General features: G+C 43.0%; 1 protein-coding gene across 2 annotated transcripts in view; it reads right to left on the minus strand.

The window, feature by feature from the left end:
• The window catches only part of LOC102787069 (mannosyl-oligosaccharide 1,2-alpha-mannosidase IA), a 192,029-nt gene extending 169,226 nt beyond the window's left edge, over positions 1 to 22,803 (minus strand). Inside the window, exon 1 of one of the 2 annotated variants that reach the window (XM_087848343.1) lies at positions 21,172 to 22,803. In XM_087848343.1, coding sequence (XP_087704469.1) covers positions 21,172 to 21,717 — 546 coding nt within the window. In that variant the 5' untranslated portion in view covers positions 21,718 to 22,803. The remainder of the gene's footprint in view (positions 1 to 21,171) is intronic. The other variant, XM_087848344.1, reaches the window with a different exon arrangement.
• Between the last annotated feature and the right edge of the window lie 166 nt (positions 22,804 to 22,969).

Raw genomic sequence — 22,969 nt, forward strand, 5'->3', positions numbered from 1 at the left:
TTCAAGTGTTCACAGAGAGATGGGGTAAGAAACGTATCCTGTATCAGCAACATGGGCAAAATCCCAGCAACCAATCACTGCCACAGTCCTCTGTCAACGCCCCAGAGTAAATAACCTGAGTATCAGCCGCTGACCTGACAGAAAAACGCTTTATTGATCCCCATAGCGGTCTTCCAACGTGGCCGTTTCGACACAGCAGCCAGTGGGAAATATGTTAGATGTACTGAAGGGGAAACATACAGGAATAAGTCTTTGTACGTGTGCTTATGCTGAGCCAAAATGGTTTATTGGGAATACGAGAGATTAGATGATCCTGCCGAGTCATTCATTCTCAGACTTTGGTGAAGCACATGGGAAAAATCTTCTTTTTTTTTCCTCCACATATTCAGTTTCTCTGGAATTGAAAATAAGGAAAGAGCACGGAGGGCTTACTGAGCCGTCTCAGGGAAGCACATTCCTCTACCAAATAATAAAAAAAACAATGAAAACAAAACAAAACAAAAGCCGGCATTTACGCTTCTTCTTCTATTCCATCTGCTTAGCTGTAATCTACAGGAGACCCCTGAAGTGAGACTGTCTTAGAAAAAAGCAAAGGGTACTTTTCAATACACCTCAAAGGAAAGTGTCATAAAAAAACCCAAAACACACAAACACAACCGCGTGCTTCACCTGTTAGGCTCTGCTCTCTCTTGCAACTGTACTCGTCATTTTAAAACCGCTTGTTTCCAGTTAATATTTCCCACATTCAGGCGGCATTAGTCAAAGTGAGAGGTGGATCGTCACATCACGGCAGTCCATTAGGGACGCGCCATTTCACATCATCAGCAATAGCACTGGTGTGAATTTTTACGCGATGTGAAAAGGTCATACGGTGGCGTCATTGCTATAGCAACGGCTATAGCAATAAAGACGAGCGCAGGGATGTTTCAGCCTCCAATCACAATTTAGCTTCTAAAAAATGAGCTACTCTAGCAGCTGCTGCTGGCACCTTGTATCAATAGATTCCCGCTTCAAATTAAGAAGTGCCTCATCTGTGACAGCAGTTCATTGTAAGAGAAGGTAGGAAATCCCTTTTATGTATTTACTTAAACTTGTAAATGCTGCTGCCAGCAAGCTGCAAGCATCAATCAAATGAAATGTGTGTCGTAATATTGTAAAAGTTCTTGAAATATCATCAATGAACTTGATGCTATATTGCTCAGCCATACTGCTCGTGAATAAACTGTCAGTAAAACCAGGACCTTATACCCAACTTTTTAATGCCAAGGTGCTCATCGACATGCCTGGGATGGCAGAGCTAACATAAGGGAGCACAGTGTTAGCAAACAGAGCCGCATTCACTCATAAATCTCAATTGTTTTCCTTGTGTTGTCTAATAAAAACAGGCAGTCCTTCTTGCAGGCCGGAGAGGGGTGAATACAAAGTGCTGAAAAAGCACTTTCTCAGAGTCTCCTGGACTTTTGAAGTGCCAATAACAGGCAGCAGAAATTCCTCTCTCCAATCCCTCAGCTTTTTTTTGTTTATGTGGAAGAGTGCACAGCGACCTCTGACCGTAAATGTGCAGATGTTGACAGTGGGATAGAAGACAGACGACAGGCTGACACCGATAAGGTTGATCTCTGTAGGGAGGGGGGAGAAAAAAAAATACCACATCTGCTGAGTCCACTTCCTGTTTTCCTGCTTTCGACCTGGCAAAAAAAAATACCTCAGCCAAAGTTTTCAGCCACTAAGCGAGTTTCACTGAAAAACTTCATCTGTTTCTCGGGGCAGTTTCAGGGCATCAGGACTCACTAAATGTCTCTATAGCTCAGGGAAATAAGTCAAAAACACCTATTAAAATGAGCTCTGAGAATAGAAACACAAGAGTAGGCATTTTTATATTACTGTGCAAGGGAGGGTATTATTGAGCTTCATCACTGCGAGGATGACTGCACAGATGAGGATAAGCTGGGTGCTCGAGCCCACATACAGAACAAATATATTTTATATTATATATCTCCAATCCAAATGAGATATGATTGCATACAAAAACTGGTGCTCTGGCAGTTAAAAGCATTTAGAAGGTTACTGTTTATGAAAATGCATGTCAGGAGGTCGCAGGCAGCCCTGGGCACCAGTATATTAATGTCTATGTTCAAATGTTAAGTGGATGAAAAATGTGCTGACTCAGAACTGCTGGGAGAGGAAGTCAAAAGAGCGAGAGATCTGTGGCAAGAAGGCACTTCATCAATCTCTACAGCAAATGAAAGGGGGAAGTTTTGTTGTGTTTTTAAAAAGACATGTTAAAGACGCATCACACTAAACCTCAACTAAACTGCAAGTCTACAAAAAAAAAGTTAAAAAAAATCACATTCACTGGCATCGCTTCGTCCTCGTCTCCCACCTCAAGTTCGTCTGATTAATCTCCGTGTTGTTCATACAGCAATAACCTCTGTCATCATTCCAGAGCCACCAATTTGCACCTGCCCACCAGCTGTAACTATTAAATTTCCCATGTCAACTCATCATCTGATCCAGTCCTCCAAGCACAGCCAGCTGCTCCTCATTCCAAATATATAGCACACATATAAAGGACATGTATCAGTTACACTACATTAGATCATCAAGGTTACCTGAGTGTTCCAGTATTTAGCCCGATCTTCTCTTCTGATGCTGAGTTGATGTATTTATAGACTAAATAGATTTCTTTCTTTTGCCAACTATGAGGCCGTTTTTTTGACATAAACCAAGATGGTTTTGTAAACCTTCCATCTTCCAGTTCCACTGTTTCAATACTACTACTACTGATAATAATAATATAAATAGCTCAGTTATAAAATAGGTATTTCTCCACATTCAGCATTAAAATGGCAACAGCTATCTTAAGTGCCTTTAAGAAGAACCCTGCAGGACTACTCGACCCCTTTTTCATTTCAGTTTAATTACATGTTACATCACATAAAAGCAGTGACACGACTTAGTAAAGAAGGCATGTCTATATTAGCTTCGTAGTTTAAGCGTGCAGGATTTCTGGTTAAGAAAATAAAGGCTTTAAAAAGGTCCATGGCAAGAACAGCTCTTCAGTGTGGGCTTCCGCTTGGCTTTTCTCCAGTATTGTTCAGTCTATATTTTAGTGTCCAATAGCGTGGGAGGCAAAGCGGTTATTAATCAGCAGCCAGCTTCCCCTATCTAGGTCGTTATGCAGCATCCTACGTGCTGGAACAGGATAAGAGTTGGAGGTTAAGTTTATGAGCCCGGGGTTGAGGATGTTACTGTACAGATCCTGCTCGCTGTTCTTCTGTGCCGAGAGCTGAGACGCAAAAACGCTTCAAGGAGCAACAAGCAAAGCCATGATGGTGCATTCATATACATGCTGTTGGTTTTCTTTTATTGATTTTGTTCTCGCTGTGCGTGTTTATTTTTTGTTCTGGTGTGTACTGTAAATGTTAATGTCCCTTGAGGCAACTCCTTCAGGAGTCCTACGACTTCTTGGGGTCAGAAGGTTCTGCGTTTGTTTTTAATGACTTTCGTATCCAAAGTTCATTTTATTTTGCCCTGTTTTAATGCTCTGCTGTCTCGGCTCCAAGCGCAACATCAATAACATCATCAGCTACACGCTGGATGGGCTTAAGTGCCATTGAAGTCAGGCTCCAGAATTGCTCATAACTTCATTTAGGAGTTTGGCTTCCACAGCTAATTTAATTTGATGACCAAGTGTAATAACCTTGTGTGAATATCAACGAATGCTCACAGGACTTGCAAGCCTCTTTGTTTCCCCGTTTCCCTGTATTAGATAGGTAGGCAGGAGTGACAAGCTCCACCCAAATTAGATTCATATCACCTTATTTGGTGACAGCAAGCAATTAAATTGCCTCACCATGTCTGCGCTTGCTGCAGCGCACAGCTGAGGAGCAAGCCTATCCCTTTGCTGCAACATGCAGAGCTGCCCTACCACTATCCCACTGGGTTACACATTTCTGACGGACACTGTATAACCACAGTATGAATCACTGTCACAATCACCATGGCCTCTAACCTGCAGTGTCTGTAAAGTATTCTAACACGAGTTCAGTTTGCCAGAAGAACCATCTGTTTCACTGGGCAGGATGACGGCAGTCGGGCAGACGTGGAAGAAACTCACTCGACAGGCACAGAAGCACAACGGTGCAATTTTTCTACCACAGCGAGACAGACTACGCAACAAGCAACGGAGTGAAATTTAGAAAGACAGATGAAGACAGTGCGGAAGGGACAGACAAAGAGAAAGTGATGTGAAATTCAGTTCAAATAGTGTGTAAGCAGAAGCGCAACACAACCAAAGGGCTGAAGGAGGAAATGGAAAAGGAGCCTTACAACCAGAAAGCAGAGACTCCCCTTAGTTCACACTTGCCATAAATTATTAATGCGAGCACAGAAGAAATGAGTTCAGCAAACAGGGAGGGGAAGATGAAGCGCCAAGTGGCAAGTCCCCCAAGATAACCTCCAAAAATGGACTAGTCCCAAGAGGCCAGAAGTGACAGACTGCACAAACGCATTAACACTAGATATAAGACATAGGGCGTAGCTTATGAAAAACAATGACTTCTTATGGGAACATTTTAAGCCACTTACATGAACATGTAATAAAAATACTAATGAATTCACGCTAACCAGTCGCACTAATTAAATTGAGCTATTCACACATATTCACACTCTAATGGATACATCAGGGAGCAGCTTAAGGTTCAGCATCTTGCCCGAGGATACTTTGGCCTGCAAACTGGGGCGGCCACCATTCGAACCAGCGATCTTTTGATTAATAGAGGACTTGCTCTAACTTCTGAGCGACAGCATCCCTAATGAACATGGTCTGGGATAAACATGGTCTGAGCTGGTACTAAGGGGTCCAAAGTGTGCCAAGAAAATATCTGCCCCACAACTACACCATAAGCATCCTGAACCACCAATAACGGCAGGATGGATCCATGTTTACACGTCTCATCAGACCAGGCAACATTTTTCAATCTTCTGTTGTCCAATATAGTTGAGCCTGTGCAAACTGTAGCTTTAGCTGTTGTTAGCTGACAGGAGCGGCAACGCGTTTGGTCTTCTGCTTCAAAGTTTAACCTGTTGTGTGTTCAGAGATGCTCTTATGCATACGCTGGATGTAACAAGTGGTTATTTGAGTTACTGTTGCCTTCCTATTAGCTCAAAGCGGCTCGCCCATTCTCCTCTGACCTTTAACCCCAACATTTTCACCCAGGGAACTTCCCGTCACTTAATATTTTCCCTTCAGGGTCTCGAAAAGCGCTATATAAATGCAATCCATTATTTATTGGACCACTTTCTTGAAACTCTAGATTTGGTTATGTGGGAAAATAAAATAGCTCAGCAGTTTCTGAAATACTCATCTCATGTGACACCAACAAGCATGCCACATTAAAAGTCTCTTAAATAACCTTTCTTCCCATTCCGACGCTCAGTTTGAACTTCAGTAGGTCATCTTGACCATGTTTACGTGTCTAATTGCATAAAGTAGCAGGCATGCGATTAGATATCTGCATTACCAGACAGTCGAACACATGTACCTAATAAAGTGGTCGTGATTGTAAATTGAACTCAATGTTCAAGCTTTTATTTTTCAAATGATTCATTTAAAAAACATCAAATCTCAGATTAATCAACGTGTGAGATTTTACTCCTGCTTTGAAGCAGCTGTTCAGCTTTGGGTTTTTACTGGGTTTACATTCATTTTAGTCCTCACCCCCAGATGGAAGGATGGAAAACAACACCAATCCTCTAATGTGCATGGATGGATTATGGGTGCCAGACTGGTACGCCATAGGGGTAAAAAAATGAATAATGCTAAACCTAGAAAGAAACACTTTAGCATTAATATTAATGGTGCTTTTTGTCACTGTGACAACTCCACCACTGTCAGCCTGGCCTGCCTGTGGCAGCCTGTGCCAAACATGAGCCCTCTGTTTGTTTAGGTTTGGGCTTTTCTGCTCTGTTAGCTCCTTTAGCTCTGTTAGCACTGCACGCTCACCCGTGTGTCAACTCCCCTGCAAAAATAAGTCTGTTCGCCCTCGGCCAACAGACCCCTACATGTGGAACCGCACTGCTGTTACAGACTGTTTCACAGTAAGAACACAAGTATCCAAATCTTAGCCAGCTGCTGAAAGAAACACAAAACACAGATGACTCAGGGTTTTTTTTTTTTTTTTTAACAAGTTGTTCCTCTCATGCTGCATAAATTCATAATAATCGTGTAAATCTAACATGTCAAGCCCGATGCTTTTCATCTCAGTGGTACTCATTAGATGGTGGATGCTGAGCACTGAGGTCATCGTGTCACATTAAACCCTATTTTTTTGAACACACCAGCAGCCACAGCACTGCGACAGAATACAAATTTAAAAATGGCGATTTCTTCTTTTTTAACTGGCTGGATTGTTAATAAAACTAATTAAGTGATACCTATTTGCCTCCTCGCCATTTTCAATTACACATGTGCATGATACGACATTACATTATAGGCCACAATCAGATATGAAGCTTTCATTTCCAGCAGTGATTAAAACACTTTTGTCAGGTGTCAAACTATAAAGTAGATAACAAAAAATAAAATAAAATAATTGGACCCTCGTGCCACTCAGAGCCGTGCATCCCCCAACATGCGTATCCTTTTTTTAATTAAGTCGCTGTGGAAATTGAATTTTTTTTTGCGGGATATGCCATTTCTTCCTTCCGCCGCACCTCTTGAGCACGCTGCCTTGAATAACCATCTGTAACCTAGATTTCATGCATGCTCTGCTCCCACACCAAATACCTCTCTAAATATCCGATTCCATCACAGCAAGACGGACCAACTGCAGCAACCTGAGGATCAAGCAGGAAAAGTACTGCTCGCCAGTGATATTATGTCTGCGTATATTACAACACCTTTCATCTGAATGTATGAAATACATTAAAAAAAAAGCATTTTCGGGTGTTTGTGTGGCTAACAGGTTAGAGTGATATGATTGGGAGCAACATGCTTTATTCCCAACAAGCAACAATATCGACAAAACTAAAGCAGCAGCCAAAGAAGCTGCCTCAAGGCAGACTGATAGCCCGTTTCCACCAACAACATTAAAGGAAGTAGCCATAATGAGCAGATTAAACTAGATCTACACGCATTTCTCTTCCTCTTCCCTTCTTCCTTTGAAGCCCAAGTTGAAAAAAGAAAAAAAACTGGGGGGTGAGAGGTGAGGGGGGCTATGATCCTGAATAATCTGGCTAAACAGGAGATTAGTTTCATATTATATGCATGGTGAAATGTCTTGCTGAGGAAAAAGCCTTCAGGACCTTTTGCATCTTTGGAGGTCGACGGGCTGTTTTCGGACTGTATGTGCTTACCCCAAATGTCACGTAAAATCCAACTGCTCTCTGCCTTGTGTGCCCCAAACTATTCTACAGACTTATACCTGTTTTAAAAATAGTTAATTTATAGAATTAACAAATTAATTAATATCATTAATTTATGTTTATATCTAAAAATATAGAAAATAAGCAGCAGAAAGAACAGATGCTGAATGGCACCATTAGATTTAATTCACTCCAGTCAGCATATAGTCACCTCTTGTAAAGACTCGGTGGGCCTCAGAGGTCCTCGAGCAAACTGTGCTTAAAGCACTACACACACACACACACACAGGCCCGCGCACAGGCATACACACTCAGTGGCTGTTGTTTTGTCCGAGCCTCCTGCTGCTGATTCTGCTTGCCTCGACTCTTCAGCTAATGGTCACTGCAGAATTAATTGCAAGCATCCATCTCATTTTACTTGGAAAACACAACACCGTAAGCCTCCCACGGACTCGCATACATGCATTTTGTGCTCTGTACCCCCTCGAGACGGATCTGTTTTTCATTCCCGAAACTTTTTCCATTAGACTCAGTCCTCCGCTGAGAGCCTGGAGTTTTGGAAGAAAGCAAGCACACAGATGCTTCACATTTCATCTACAGGGTGAATGCAGCGCACTGACAAGTGTTAGAATAACTTCCAGATATAGTAAAATAACTCGAAACATCTGTGATTCCTTAAAGCTGATCTCAGAATGAGAGAAAACTAAACCTACATAAAATTAAAACTGAAAAACAAAATACATGAGGAAATGCCAAAAAGTTACAAAACATTCGCTCGACTGGCTCCATTTCACAGCTTCACACCTTGACCTGCTGTATTTATCATACCTGTGTACTCAAGTTTTCATTTTTTTTGAGGTTATGAGCACTATTGCATGCGTGTTCACGTTTACTCATATAAAGTTGTGGCTTATCTGGCAAAAATCTGTCTTGTTTAGTCTTCCTGATCATCCCAGAGCTCGTGTTTCTCACCCTAATAAAAGATGAGGTGATCAAATTGCCATGTGCACTGACCAGCCAAAAGAACGGCATTAAATTTCCTCAATACAATGTTCATCTGGGAAACACCCACCTAAACATCACTGCAAAGAAAGCAGCCCCTCCCCCAAAGACAACAGCTTACCCCAGTAAGACAATGCACATAACGACACCACAAAAACAGCTTGGAAGAGTACAAGAGCCATAGGCGTTTACTGGGCTTTGACTTTTGTTTGGTCTCCAAAATCCCCTCGCCAGATCGCAATCTGACGGAGCATTTGTAGGATGCAAATAAGAAGCCTGACTCACTGAGGCAACATCCCACAATGCACAGGACCCGAGAGAGCCAACAAAGGGGGTGTATACACAATATTAAGCAGGAGGTATTAATGTTGTCACATAACTGATATGAGCCACAGGCTGTTCCACAAATATAATTCTCTTAACTCTAAACTGAAAAGCAGATTGGCTGACCTTTGGTTTACAGCTTCAGGTTTGTTGCACTGCTGACTATCTTAAACTGTAATGTCAGACTGTACTGACCCTGTTGCAGTGACCATGTTTGTCACTGCAACAGGGTTTAAAAACAAAAAACAAAACAAAAACCAGAAAATATTACAGGAAAGCAAGAACACCAAAGGTTTGCTTATTTGAACAAAGGGGGAAATCTGTGGCTACTTTTCAAGTAGCAAATAATTAACACTAGAGGGAAAAGCTGCATTTATATTCCAACATGTTTTGTGCTACTTTTAAACAGTATTGAGCTCAAGCCTCAAGTGCATTCAGTATTTGAATATTAGATATTTTACATGCACGCGAGCAGCACCGCACTCCCTAACCCTTTCCCATTTTTACATTACATCAATAAAAACAAGCGTCACTCCGACCTGAAAGTTTGCAAATTCTCATACCAATTAATCTCCAATAACAACCGATAGTTAAAGAGACGAGGTCTTCCTGATTTGCTTGGGACCAAACACAAATAAACTGAGCTGTTGCTAAGTCACAAGCCTGCGTTCAGATAGAGAACTCATGAGGTTCGGGCACACGTCCAATCTCAAGGCCGGACTGACTGGGAATACACACTCGTGCTGTTAAAACTCAGTAAATTATTCATTCACGTCTAGAAGGCAGATTTCATTAAAATTTCCCAGCTTAGACATATTGCACTTTGTCACAATTAAGGTTCTTTTATGAAATGTGTGTAATTTATATTATGATGTTGAAAATTGCTGCCGTGTCATTACTGTGTAATCATTTTCAAAATGCACGGTGCATTCGAGTAAATTAAAAGTAGCATGATCTCAGCCAGCTACACTGTTTTTTTCCTCCCTTGTAGGCAAAAGACAATCTTCAGCTCGGTCACCCAGAGATGTCATTAGAAGAGTTGTTTTCCTTTCTATCTTAATTCCATTGTGTGTCTGGAAGACCACGACAGACGAGATAATGAGAGAGTGGATGAGCAGGCTCAGATCTTCTGGGGGAGGTTTAGCTAGCAGCAGGTTTCCACTGTAACGGTGGGCCAAATTAACTAAGATGGATCACTGTTAGCACATAAAGTCTGAAGTCTAATTGGATCATCTGCATGACTCTGAAGCACTGTAGTACAAACTTAAAGGACTAAGGTGAAAACTGACTTTCCTCACAACGGGCGCCGATTATGCGACTATGCACTAAGTGGCTTGTTGACTGGCTGGCAGATTCTGTGCAGGATTGCAATTAATAAGTATGTTTCATTGGTTAGTTTGTTTGTTTTTTTAAATATAAAATTAGTTTATCTTTAAAATTTAAAGAAAAAAGGCCTATCTGGTCGTTTGAGGGCTCACAGTTGGAAGCCTTTGGAAGTGTGCCAATTAGCCATACAACTTTTATCAGCATTGTACAATGTTTTGACTACAGCAGAACACACAAGTTCTCCACTCAAAGATAGATATTTTTTAAAAAGGAGAGATATCTGTGTCCTAGATGCTGATTAAACGGTTACTTTGCATGGCTCCAAAGATAAAACTGCAGTCCTGGCTTAAATTAAATGGATGCATGTACATGTGGGACATTTACTAATGGACATTTTTATTTGCCTTCATCTTATATTTGAGCTTTTACTGGTCAGCAGTTATGAATTTTTGCTGTAGCTACTCTGGTTGTTTTAAATGCTAGAGTAATATTAAGATTAGTGAGATTTAAGGTTGCACAATTTTGTTTCAGTTCCTGTATTCGAATATAAGGAGGGGCAAAAAATAAGAGAAAACCTCTGACATGTACAGAGAGGACAGACTCTTTTATGCTGTAGGAAAGGTTTTGTGTAGATTGTTTGGGTCTCTTTAGAAATATGGGTTGCTGCATGTCAGTGCAAAGTTGCTCTAAGCGATCAACCTTCTTGTATGATGAAACATTTCTGTTGTAAAGGGTGTGATCTCTTTCAGGATGACAAGTCACTGAAGAGTTGGATGACTATGAACAACAGTTACTCATATTCGACGAGCCATTGGCATCAATAGTTCTCAGTGTAACCTAACACATATGATCTAAACCAGCATGTTAGACCGTCCTCTCCTCCATGATCACTGAAATACCAAAGAGACTTGGAGAACTGATGCAAAGACCACCAAAGTTGTTTTCTAGGCAATGTTCAAGAAACCTTTTCTCTTTTCCAGGTATGGATGGCCAGTTTAAGGTCATGCCAAAGCATCTCAGTTGGATTAAAGTCCGGACTTTGACTAGGCCACTCCAAAACCTTCAATTTAGGCATGTTTCAGCTCTTTGTTCTTCTTAATAACCAAAGTGTACTCGAGTTCAGAAAACAATGGTCTGATGGTTGGACACTGACTTTCAGGATTTTCTAGTAGAGAGCAGAATTCAGTTACTGAAAATCGTCCCAGTCCTGATGCAGCAAAGCAGCCCCAGACCACCACACTACCACCACCATGTTTGACTGCTGGTATGACGTTCTTTATGAAATGCTATGTCAGGTATATTCCAGACATAACTTGATGCAAACCTTCCAAAAGGGTGAACCTTTGTCTCGTCAGTCCACAGAATATTTGCCCAAAACTCTTGGGGATCATCAGGATGTGTCTTTTTTTTTTTGGCAAATGTCTCTTTCTTATTTATGAATCATGAACTCTGACCTTAACTGGGAAAAGTGAGGCCTACGGTTCTTTAATGTTGTTGTGGGTTAATTTTTTCCTTCTGGATGAGCCGTCGATGCGCTCTTGGAGTAATTGCAGTCAGACAACCACTGCTGGGAGGGTTCACCAGTATTCAAAATTTTCTTCATGTGTGGATATTGGCTCTCACCGCGGTTGAGTGGAGTCCTGAAGAAACGGCTGTGATATTCTTTACAGTTTTTAATCTACTTTACTTTGACAGAAAGGTTTGTTTTAAGGGATTTCTTAATTCAGCAGGTCCGGCAGTTTTCAGACCTGGATCTGGCTCCTGAAACTGAACTCAGCTTTCCAGAGAAACATAATTAATCACGATGAATTCATGAATTTACGAGGAGGAGCAATTACTTTATCACACAGGGTCAAGAAGGTTTGAATAGCTCTTTACTCTTAATAAATAAAACCATCATTTAAAAGCATTTTGGATTTTCTGAGGCATACGAGAATGACGCAAATATATTTTCACCCTACTGTAATGTATTGTTTCTTCAGAAGACGCAGCTGTAACTTCTCTGATGGTTTACAAATAGTACACAGGGCTTTGTTAATAAATGGGAAGTTTTAAAATAGCACATTCTCACACTACCGCATTATAACACCAGTATCAGTTCAGCATTAGAGGGAATTTTGCTCACGTATAACATACATGTTATTTCTACAAAAGCGAAAGCCAAAGTGTTACTTTTTCTCCGGAAGCTCAACACAGACCAATTTGTTTTTCCTCAAGTTGAGCACGATGCCCCGTATCCTCGAGCTGTCACAGTTGATTAAGTGACACGACACATCTGGAGTTCTCAAAAAAAAAGGAAAAAGAAAAAAACGTTACCCACATTCACTTCCGAAACTGGACGAGGAGTTACACCCATTTCCTGTTGTCGAAGCTCTCTGTATCATCACCCACCCTTCTCTGAATGACAAAACAAAAAAGTTCAGAGTTTCTTTCTCTGGAGGTAATAAAAAAAAATCCCAACATAAAACAAAACTCTGACACTGCCTCACAAATGGGCTTTGAATTTAAATTAAAGCAGACAACAGATTAAGTCAGAACATCACACGAGAAAAAGAAAGTCGTTTTCAGGATATTAAATGTTTAGAAAGATTATATTGAGAGAGTATATTTACTCAACACTTACATGTTATGGGAGGGTTCTAGCTGTACTTTTTAAGTAAACGATTTCTGTCAATAGCAATTTTGAAAAGCTCATAAATGTTCCCTCTGTGGCAGCTGCGCTCCAGAACAGGAGTACTTTGAGTGATATTTCGCTGAGCACTGACAGTTCAATTTCAACTGCCTTGGTCAAGATAAATATCTAAGAGACTCGGAGGGTTTACTTAATCTAAAAATGCATCACACGGGCGCATCTCTCCACATCAAGCACCGTCTGTTCGGTGCAAGAAATATGATGAAAAACCTTTGTCCTACACTTCTCATCCGATTAATGATTAACAGACTGGTAGTGCTCGCATGCACAAACAGTCATTAGCAGACTAACACATCAGTTTGTTTTTAAACTGCCTTTCCACAGACTTGTGGATGAATGAAAATTGCAATTATCTTGCAAGCCTATCATCCAACCTTGATAGAAAAGAAAGAAATCTATATGGGTCCCTAATGAGCACTGAGCACCATTGCTGTCATTTGATTAGGGGCTTAATTGTGATAATAATGAACAAATACACCCGGCTCTGGCTAAAACGGTCTTGTAAGCATTCAGCTAATTAATGGCAATTTGCCCACTGATGCCAATGAAGAAGAAAATCGCTAGGGAGACACATTTTCCCCATTCAACCCACAGAAAACTAGACAGCACTGTGCTGACCGTGAAGACGCTCTAGCAAACTTTCCACAGTGACTTATTGTTCCCGCCGTGGCAGAAAACATGAGCCTGGCCAACAAAAGTTGATGCTGTCTTCTGTGGATCCGGCTAAATTGTAGGTCAAATGCTTGACAGCATTATTCAGCCATCTTGAAAGTAGGCTGAAACCATGTCACAACACAACAACAACAATGCAGACAGGCCAATCTGCAGCGACAGTAGCCGGGTAGCTCACGCTGGCTCTCTGGTGATGCAGAGAAGGGGATGGTTGGCAGAGCTCTGGCAGTAAACATGCCCGAGGACACACATAGCCGAGATGCAAGGAGGAAGAACACAGTCAGTGACAACGCTTTCTAAAACGAAATAAAATCACAAGTACACAGACGACAAAGACAGACGAGATAAGGACGACATATGAGGGTAAGCCAGGTCCTTAATGTCTATACCCTGTGAACATAGCCATCCATGTTGTTTCTGACCAATTAGGCAGGCATAAAGGCAAGAGACTGGAACTCAGCTGGGGGCTCAAAGAGTCTGCTGGTTACATCTAGGCCACTCTTCCCCACTCCTTCTTTCCCATTTGTTGGATCTGCCTGAGCAGCAAGGCCAAAGAGGGAACGTGGGGGTTAGAAGCAGTGGGGCCAATTTCATCCGGCACCTAGCAAAGGACATCACGCAGAGTCTGCAGCAAACAAGGCCAAGGCCTGGACCCTTCATGTTTGCAATTTTCTTCATCTGTAGCGAGCACACACACACACACATGCAGAGCCAGGCATCATACAATGGCCAAAACTCAAGGAGGCTGAAAGCATGTGTGCAACAAGAAGATTTTTGCCACGAGGGAGTGCTTTTGAAAGAAGACGGCAGTCCACATACATTCACAGAAATAGCAACAGTCACAAAGGCTGCTTCTGTCATCCTTTGTTGTTATTATGGAGCTAATAATGTCTGCCAGAGCAGTCAAAGAGTGCAGATAATGGTTGGGAAAACATGATTATACGCTCTTATTTATTTAAGCCTAAAAGTGGTGTGACACTATGATGTATGATCATGATATACAACATGATATATAACTTCTGTAGCTAGAAACTGGGAAGTTTTGGCCTTATCAAAAACCTACTGGCCCAGGAGGGAACACCATGGAGCATCCAGTCAGGAAAAAAAAGTGTTTCTCTGCTGTAATCACAGGCCTTCAGAAGCCAGGATTAAGATATATACACACTATGACCTCATTATGTCAGCAACGCTGTGAACTCAGGATAAACGAGCTTCCATGGAACTTATTGCAACATCACAGCAATGGAACGGGCGATGGTTTAAAAAAGGTTTTTGGACCGTGTAACAAAATCTGAGTAAAGTGGAAATTTACTTATAAGAAAGACACACGACTGCTGACAAGAGCACAGCTCCGCTGTTTGAGTACGGAGTCTAAGTGCGGCATAAAGTGGTCCCGACCTTAAGTCATGACAGTCTAGTTTTTCTGGTAACTGATGTAATACCTGTGGGCTATAGTAAACATTGCCAGAAGGACTTTGAACAGCAAACAGACAGGCAGATAAAATGTAAAAGCTTGTGCAAATATGGACAGGGACAAACGACAAGACGGTTGGGGGGATAACAGCTGGATTTTCGCTCTGTAACAAGTGAAAACATCTGCAAACTGTTGACCAGGCCACATTATCAGGAAAGTCTAATAGCTGTGTGCGATTTCAACTGAAAAACATTTTAAAATGGACAGAACCGAGCTGTCGCACAACCACACACACAAAATGCTGTAAAAATACCACACCTAAACTGCACTATCATAAAATTCTGGATGAACATGTGGACTTTTTAACCCCTCCCTTGTCAAATAATCCTCCACTTCCTGTTGTAATCTAAACCAACACACACTCAAAGACACGCAGTGCATGGAAAAGCAGACGCGAAAATAAACAAATATACTTGTACAAAGCGGCCCATCTGCACATCTTAGCCATCTACAAAGCGTTTCGTTTGAATGCCCTGCACGAGAGATATGTACGTACACACAAGCGCACTCGCACACAGAGACACACACACCTCTTGAAAAGCATGCCTAAACAGAGAAACTTTCCCTGAAGCTAGTGCCCTCACCACAAAGGAAATCCAGGAAGAAAACTGCCATGAATGCAAAAGGATGGAAGCTAACATCTCCCTCTTTTTACATGCATCCTTCCTTTTCCACTCTCCATTTCACCTGATCACTTACTTCCTGCAGTGATTGCCTGGGGAAAGACCTGGTGCCGTGTAGTGAAATCAGCTTTTATCACCTACAGAAAAAAGCAACTCTGGTGGCTCTGATGGGGGAAATTTTTCCCTGACGTTTCTCTATCTCACCGTTATTCCCAATGACTGTATATATATGTATGTGTTTTCTACAATCATTGGTTTTCCTGCAGAGCACACGTTTCCTAGACAAAGATAGGTTGACCTTTAAGGTCATCAGCTGTGGATTTAATGCCCAACTGTCCAAAACTGTTTTAAGTTGTGTCCCTGCAGGCGACTCATTATTTAGTCCACTTAAGGCTACACAAGGAAAGCAACTGCAATAAAAGAAACGAATCATCGCTGCATCACATTGGTAGAAGATGCAGAATAGCTGACATTTTCTCCCTTAGACATCAAGCATCATATTTAAAAACGTATGCTTGATTACTAGCATAATCAAGCATATGCTAGTAATGCTTGATTACCCGTGCATTGTACATTTTATTTGTGTACAATGCACGGGGATGACAAATTGTACATTGATGCAAAACAAAGGCAAAGAAAAGTATTTATGTTTGTAAATTATTAAAATACCAAAAACCCGCTTTGAACGTTTAGTGGAAAGTGGCCATGCATTCACAACTACAACCGGCATCGTGCAAATATCTGCGTTTGCTTGGTCATTGAGTAATAGGTGCCGTTCTGTGATACTTTGAGTTTTCATCTAATCAGACTCAGTGTGCAGTTTAAATAATCAGCAGCTTAGATATTTAATGTTCCTCTATAAACACTCTGCAAATGTCATCTCACTACTATAACTGAGTGTATTGTTTTTCGCTGAAGCTTTTGCAACGCAAGGTTACGTCACATGATCTCAATTTAGTTTAACACCGCCAACACATTGGTGACTTTGCAACAATCTTCTATGAAACAACAGCAGGAGACTTTCAGTATATCCAGCAGTGAGCTGAAAAGTGACAAACATATAAGAATAATGAGTCACAACCATATTGACTGCTTGTAAGTGAGCAAAAATGCCTTGATAGACAAGTGGGTGGAATACAAGCCCAGATGCAGTTTCAGGTTCCCTAGATTGATTCACAACCAGAAATGTTGTGTCTTTCTCCAGTATGACATCTAATATTTTTGTTCCAAAATGTTCCAATGTAGCCATCAAAGATCTGTCCAAGACTTCCTGACTTCATTGTTTAACCAGTGCTGGTTATTTAAAAGGAAAAAAAGTGACCAGGTAGCCAGCGCCACAAATCCCATCCCAACAGATTCTGCATATTCACATACAGATTCTATTTATGGAGATTAGGTAAATAATGGATCGCTTTGCTTGCCAGGCTTTGGTGTTGTCTCACTGCATTAACCGGTGACATTGCCCAGGTAGTGCTAAGTAGCCCAGAATAAAACCCACTAAAAAAAAAAAATTCTAATTTAGCACAAACTCAAGTTTCAGATCATAGATGAAAGGGTCGATTACTTCTTGTGTGGCGGAGGAGGCCGGAATCGGTGCTCAGCAACACCGACGGGTTTATAATATCTGCCTCAGCCGCCACTGACTTGCACAATATATCAATATCCAGCGGGCCGAGCGGCTCTCTCCCCACATAACCAGACCAAAGACAACGATGGGCTCACATTCCAAACTCCAGGCGCTGACATTTGCACAGCATCCGCAGAGGAGAAGAAAAGCACAAATGTTCCAGCTCTGTGGGAACACTAGCAGAGTGTAAGCCTTTTCTTAAGACTTTGTTCGTCTTCCGTTTCTTTCTTCTCTCTCAGCAGGCAGCCATTTTCCTGGCTCAGACTGGAGGTTGTTTGGCACACCTGATTCAGAGCAGAAGACAGCAGGGGAATGAGGGGCGGAGGGAGGTCACAGCGCTCGGAGCCAGCCAGGAGGCGCCAGCTTAACGGCAGCGTTTTATTCAGACAGTCACCCAGCTCACTGGTCATTACGGCTATAAGGGGATTTCAGGTCCAGCTACAAGCTCACCTATTTGTGAGGCTTTGTGTTGGTTTTGTGTGAGTGTGCTCATGTTTGTGTCATACAGCGGTTCAGATTTTGGTTTCCCCCCCCCACACAATTATACTCTTAAAGAAGACTGAAACTTACACTTTACTTTAAAGTACCACTGTGTTGTCTGAAGGACAAATAAAACCGTTAATGTATCTAAAAATATGGCAGGAGATTTCAGTTTTGCAGCTGATGCCGTTTCAGTTCACTTTTACATGATATCATTCGGTTTCTCTTTTTTGAAACTAGTACCTTGGGAATTTTTAATGTCTTCTGGTAAATTCTGCTAGAAATAAAGCAATTTTCCCTGCAGCTGTTTACTCATCTGGAAGCTGAAGTAAGCAGATGAGGTCTGTGATGCTGCCGTTTGTTTGTTCACCTCGCTGACAGACTAACTGAAGGTGGTTTACATAACTAAACAGTCTTATCGCTGCTCTGTACTTTTTGCTGTCATTTTACTCACTTTGTACTTTAAAAACTGTCTCACTTTATTTCTTTTTTGTTCAAATACACAAAAAAGGGGGCTTTCCACTTCTCTAGCATACTGCTCATTATTGCGAATTGGACGCAGGCACGCACACACAGCCAGCTGACCAATAAATAGACTTGTCTCACAACAGAACAGATGTACCTCATTTCATTGTTGTGATGCAGGTGGGCTCGGGCCTGGATGAATAAGCACAGTGACAACAAAACTGAAACTGTCAAACTTCTGATTTGTCCCCAAGCACTTGACAAACTAGTGTGCGCACACACACATATACACACAGCAGCCCTGAAGAGTTTTATTGCTCCACTAGAGGAGGCTCTGCCACAAGAGGCTGCAGTGGCTCTGTCCTTTCACTGCAGTACTCAAAGCTGTCAACTCCATCTCCTCCATTCACACACATCTTATGTTAGAGGCCACATCACATTCTGCTTTACACAAGCAAAGAGCTTCATTTTCCTGTACCAGCACATCTCTGCTAAACATTCAGGTGACAGAGAAGAGAGCACATCACAGGCTTCACAGACACCACCTCTTAATGCAAACTTTGCTTCTTCTTCTTTTCTTTTCTTTTTCTTTTTTTTAAATGTATGTGATGTCATGGAGACAATCACACGATGCAGAGGCTTCAGTCTGGATGTGTCTCAGAGCTCCCATCACTCCCTGACATCTCCTTTGCTCTGCAGTTGTGTTTGTTTGGCTGTGCTCTGGATCTGGATTACTGCACTCCAAGTTCTCACCTTACTGAATGTAAAGGACATCAGCAACGAAATGCGCATGCAGAAAAGGAAACCCCTCCTGTTACTCCAGGCACGCATTTTTGTGGTGCGATCTCTGCAATCCGACTTCTTATGCCAGAGCCAATGAGGCAGAAGTATAGGCATGCAGGCGACTCAGTGAGCCATAACGTCACAGAATTACAAATAGGAGGCTGTATGAAAATAACCCTTATCTTTATCCTGCTCAAGACTTTTGGTGGAGAGCGAACTTGTCCCAGAGTTTGTTTCTGAAACACTTATAGCACTTTGGCAGTTTATCCTGAGGGCCTGCTCCAGGGTTGGGCTGCCTTTAAACATTTGTAATGTGTGATCAGGCAGCCATTGTCCCTCGATTCACCCTCTCTTTGCCAGTGGACGCATACACACAGTGGAAGAAGGTGGGGAGTCTGCTTTCTAGTTGTTGGCATTTAAGAAAAACGATGCCCATTCACAGTTTGGGCATTGAGGCACTCAGTGGGCTGGACCAGAGCCTTTTTGTTAGCTTTGGGAGGGGGATACCCTCTCTCTGCATTCCATTACAGTGAAAAAAGGGAGTGCTTTTGCAGGGATGTAGACCACATTGTGAGTTTAGACGACTGGCAGCAAACAAAAAGCAAACATGTATTCTGAATGACAGATCCAGCTTCACAGAAATACAAAAAAAGAGAGAGAGAGAGAGAGAGAGAAAGCATCAAAACGTGTCAGTTTTATTGTTACAGTTGCTTTTTGATTTTGCATCTGTGAACCTGGACACAGGTTCACAATGTGTCAGCCTGTGTTGGCAGGGTGTATGTGAGCCTCCAGGGGGAAAAAACACAACCAAAAACTAAGCAAGAGCAAACAAAACAAAAAAAGAAGCTGTTTGCAGCACTGCCAGCAGGCTTGAGATGATGGAAACTGCAGCAACAACAACAGCAAATAGCAAAAACATAAATTTGGCCAAGCACGCAGACCTGAAAGCATACAATGCAAGTGAGCACGGCTGACGTCTACTCTTCAGCACTTTGATAAACGTCTCGGTTTATCGGAAACAAGATGAATATTCCACAACAATAAGTGGGCGTGGAAGGCGTGGTGGAAGATAACTTTTCCTCCGACGATTCCGACCCCGTGGCGTGAATTTTGCAGAGCTCAGCTGAACGCACCAGGCAAGCAAAGTCACACCGACATTCACTTGAGAGAGCATCAAAAAGGAGGAGCTATGAGTCAGTGAGAGCTCAGTGCATGGGGGCAAATCACCCTCCGTTCTCTGACGCCTCAGTCATTATGGAGCACATCACCTCTGGGTATGAAAGGCATGTGAGCAGCGTGCGAGGGTGACACCGAGCTGGAAGCGAGAGTGACAACAGGACTTATGAGTGTCACATACCGAGGCTGAAACCCATCTGTAACACTCTGGCCAGCGATTACTCCCAACACACCCCACCTTCCCACTCCTACTACTCTTCCTCCTCATCGCCAGCCTCACTTGCCTTGAGTGGGTACAGATGTGTGAATCCTCAGACGCTCCCACTCTGGAGCCCTTATTGGACCCATAGGGCTCAACAAAGGCTGGCACACAGCTCCTGGCCAAAGAGAAGCTGCACGCACTCCTATCATTTGCAGGCGATTGTGTGAGGCAGATACAGAGGTGCCACAGCTAATTTAAGGACTGTCACATGGGCAAATGAAATAATTGTTTAATATATTTCAAAAAAGATGCTATGTTCCCCTGCTATTCTAGTTTTGTGCGCACACGGGAGACCATTAAGTCCATCATTAGTCCGGAAACCGCTTTCTGTCTTTATTAATAGAACTCCAGCAGGAATTAAACTACGATAGTCAAAGGCGGTGGGTAAATTTAGACAAATAATACGACTGAAAAGGGCTTTATTTTGGCTGCTGGACAGCAGCCCAATAAACAACAGCCACACTGCTTCTATAGAGATTGCCTGTATTGCGAGCCAAATTCAGGCAAGTCAGATTAAACATTGTAAATATAATTACTTCTTTCGAGAGTGAACGCCTGGTTTTTCCACGTAAAAGCAGACTGCCATGTATCTGCTGTGTTAGTCTGTTGTGTTTTGACAGCATGAAAAAGCTCCCATTCAAAATCAACATTAAAACCAGATAAAGCCACATAAACACAAAAGTATTGCTTGCAGCCTGTTCGGTCTATCTGATAGATTAGGCGTTATCTTGGATTATATCTGGCCTCGATTTCCCCCCTAAATTTATTGCTTTGTTTTTTTCCGTTAGGTTTACTTCTCATATCTCAACACAGCCTATGTTGCACTTGTGCCTATCACGTGCCAGTCATCCACCTCTTGCAGGAACATTGAACTTGATGTCACAGTGGCTTCCTTACCTCTTTGACTTTCTCCCGGCGCTCGTTGGTCTGCGGGTCGGCCGGTCTGCCGCTGTCTCTTCCCAGCGGGGGTTTGAACAAGCACCTTCTGAACTTCTTGTAACTAAAAGTATCCGAGTTGGCACCGTGGTTAGAGGATGTCACTTTCTCTGACGCGGACTCTGTCTTAGACCTGGAGAGGTTCAGATCCTCCTGCGCTTTGCCCCCGGCGAGCCGGACCTCGGTCGCCTCGTAAGAGACTGGGGGTTTGCGGCTCTGACTTTTCAGCTTGATGCCAGCCTCTCCTTTAGCCGAGGTCATGCCCTGGTCTTTGGGTCTTTTTAAGTGCTCCCTGACATCGTTCTCTGAGCCGGAGCCAACGGTGACTGGCTGGATCTCTGTCTTGGACAGAAAAATGCGTTTTAGTCGGACAGAGTCGGGCAAAAAGAAGAGGGCCCCAAAACACAGTGTTACCAAACCCGAGAGAAAGAGCAGAAACATGAATTTCTGGGACAGGCGCAGACCCATGCCCGATGCCGAGACACCGGGCAACTTTCGGAAAACCATTGAAAGTTTTCTTGAGACGTTGCCTTACAGCCGAGACAGTGTTTTGACAGTTTCCACTCCACTGAGCAGCTTCCCTGCTGCCCCGAGGCTTGCGTAAAAACTCAAAATGCGGGACTCCAAACACACCCCCCGTGACACTTGCAGAGTGGCATAAAGAGCTTGCCAGAGCAGTCTTTATCTCGCTATCGATTTGATCTGCATAAAGCGAAGGTTAGGCCTGCCCACATTCACAATTCAGCCTACCAATCATTTGGCAACACGAATCTGAAGATTTTCATCTATATAACGCAACCCGCCGGCATCAACACACTGCAGGATGCGGGGTCTAAAAAAATTAAAAGCATAAACAGCACAGGGCTTCCGGGATGATGAACAAATGGAACAGGCGTTCACTGAAACACTAAGCTATATTCAGTGGAAACAGCGCACGCCATGGGAACGTATAAATGCACTTTTAAAGGAGATGATTGTGTGTCAGACCCCTGAACAAAGTTGCGACTCGATGCATTTTTCCACGCCGTGCAGATCATCAATAACACGCTGCCCTACGGTGCACAGCCTCGACCGAACGGCACAGCATCGTTCCCTCGTCCCCGCTCACACCGACCCACGTTGCCGCATCACAAGCTCCTTAAAACACGTTTCAGAATCACGAGCCGATGTCGTTAGCGTCTGTGCTGGTGCAGCTGGTGCACGGGAACGCGTGTGTATTCCTGCCGCTCGTCTGTCAGATGCGCTCCTCCGTGCTCCCGTTTTCCCCTCTTCTTCTTCCCCCCTCTCACTGGCGTCAACACGCCGGGCGAAACAAATCGCCGGATGACATGAAAGAAGGCGGGTTTTGTCCCGTGCGAAGTTATCCTAGCCCCCCCACGATCCAAAATCCGGAGAATAAACAAATCCACCGTCCAGTCCTCCGGTTCCCAACAAAGACAGACACCCCCGCCGCGTCGTCTCTCCAATACCCGGCCAACGTCCGCCCGCCGAGCCTGTGCCTAGCTCTCGCTCTCCCTCGCTTGTGGTGCGCACTTGTGTCGCCGTGCCGTGGACGTCCACGCTTGCGTAAAAAAAGCGAGAGGAGAGAGCTGGAAATGTAACATATAGTGCAGGCAGGAGGAGGAGGGGGAAACGGTCCGCTGCTCGACAATCCAGTGGGCTGGTCGGATTTCTTGATGGAAATTCACAACAGCTTATCAAAACACAGTTAAGCCGTTTGGACAAAGGGAGAGGGGTCTGTGTGGCCCTGTACGTTAGG

This window comes from Neolamprologus brichardi, chromosome 11 (assembly GCF_056152115.1).
Source record: "Neolamprologus brichardi isolate AB-2024 chromosome 11, ASM5615211v1, whole genome shotgun sequence".
Lineage (NCBI taxonomy): Eukaryota > Metazoa > Chordata > Actinopteri > Cichliformes > Cichlidae > Neolamprologus > Neolamprologus brichardi.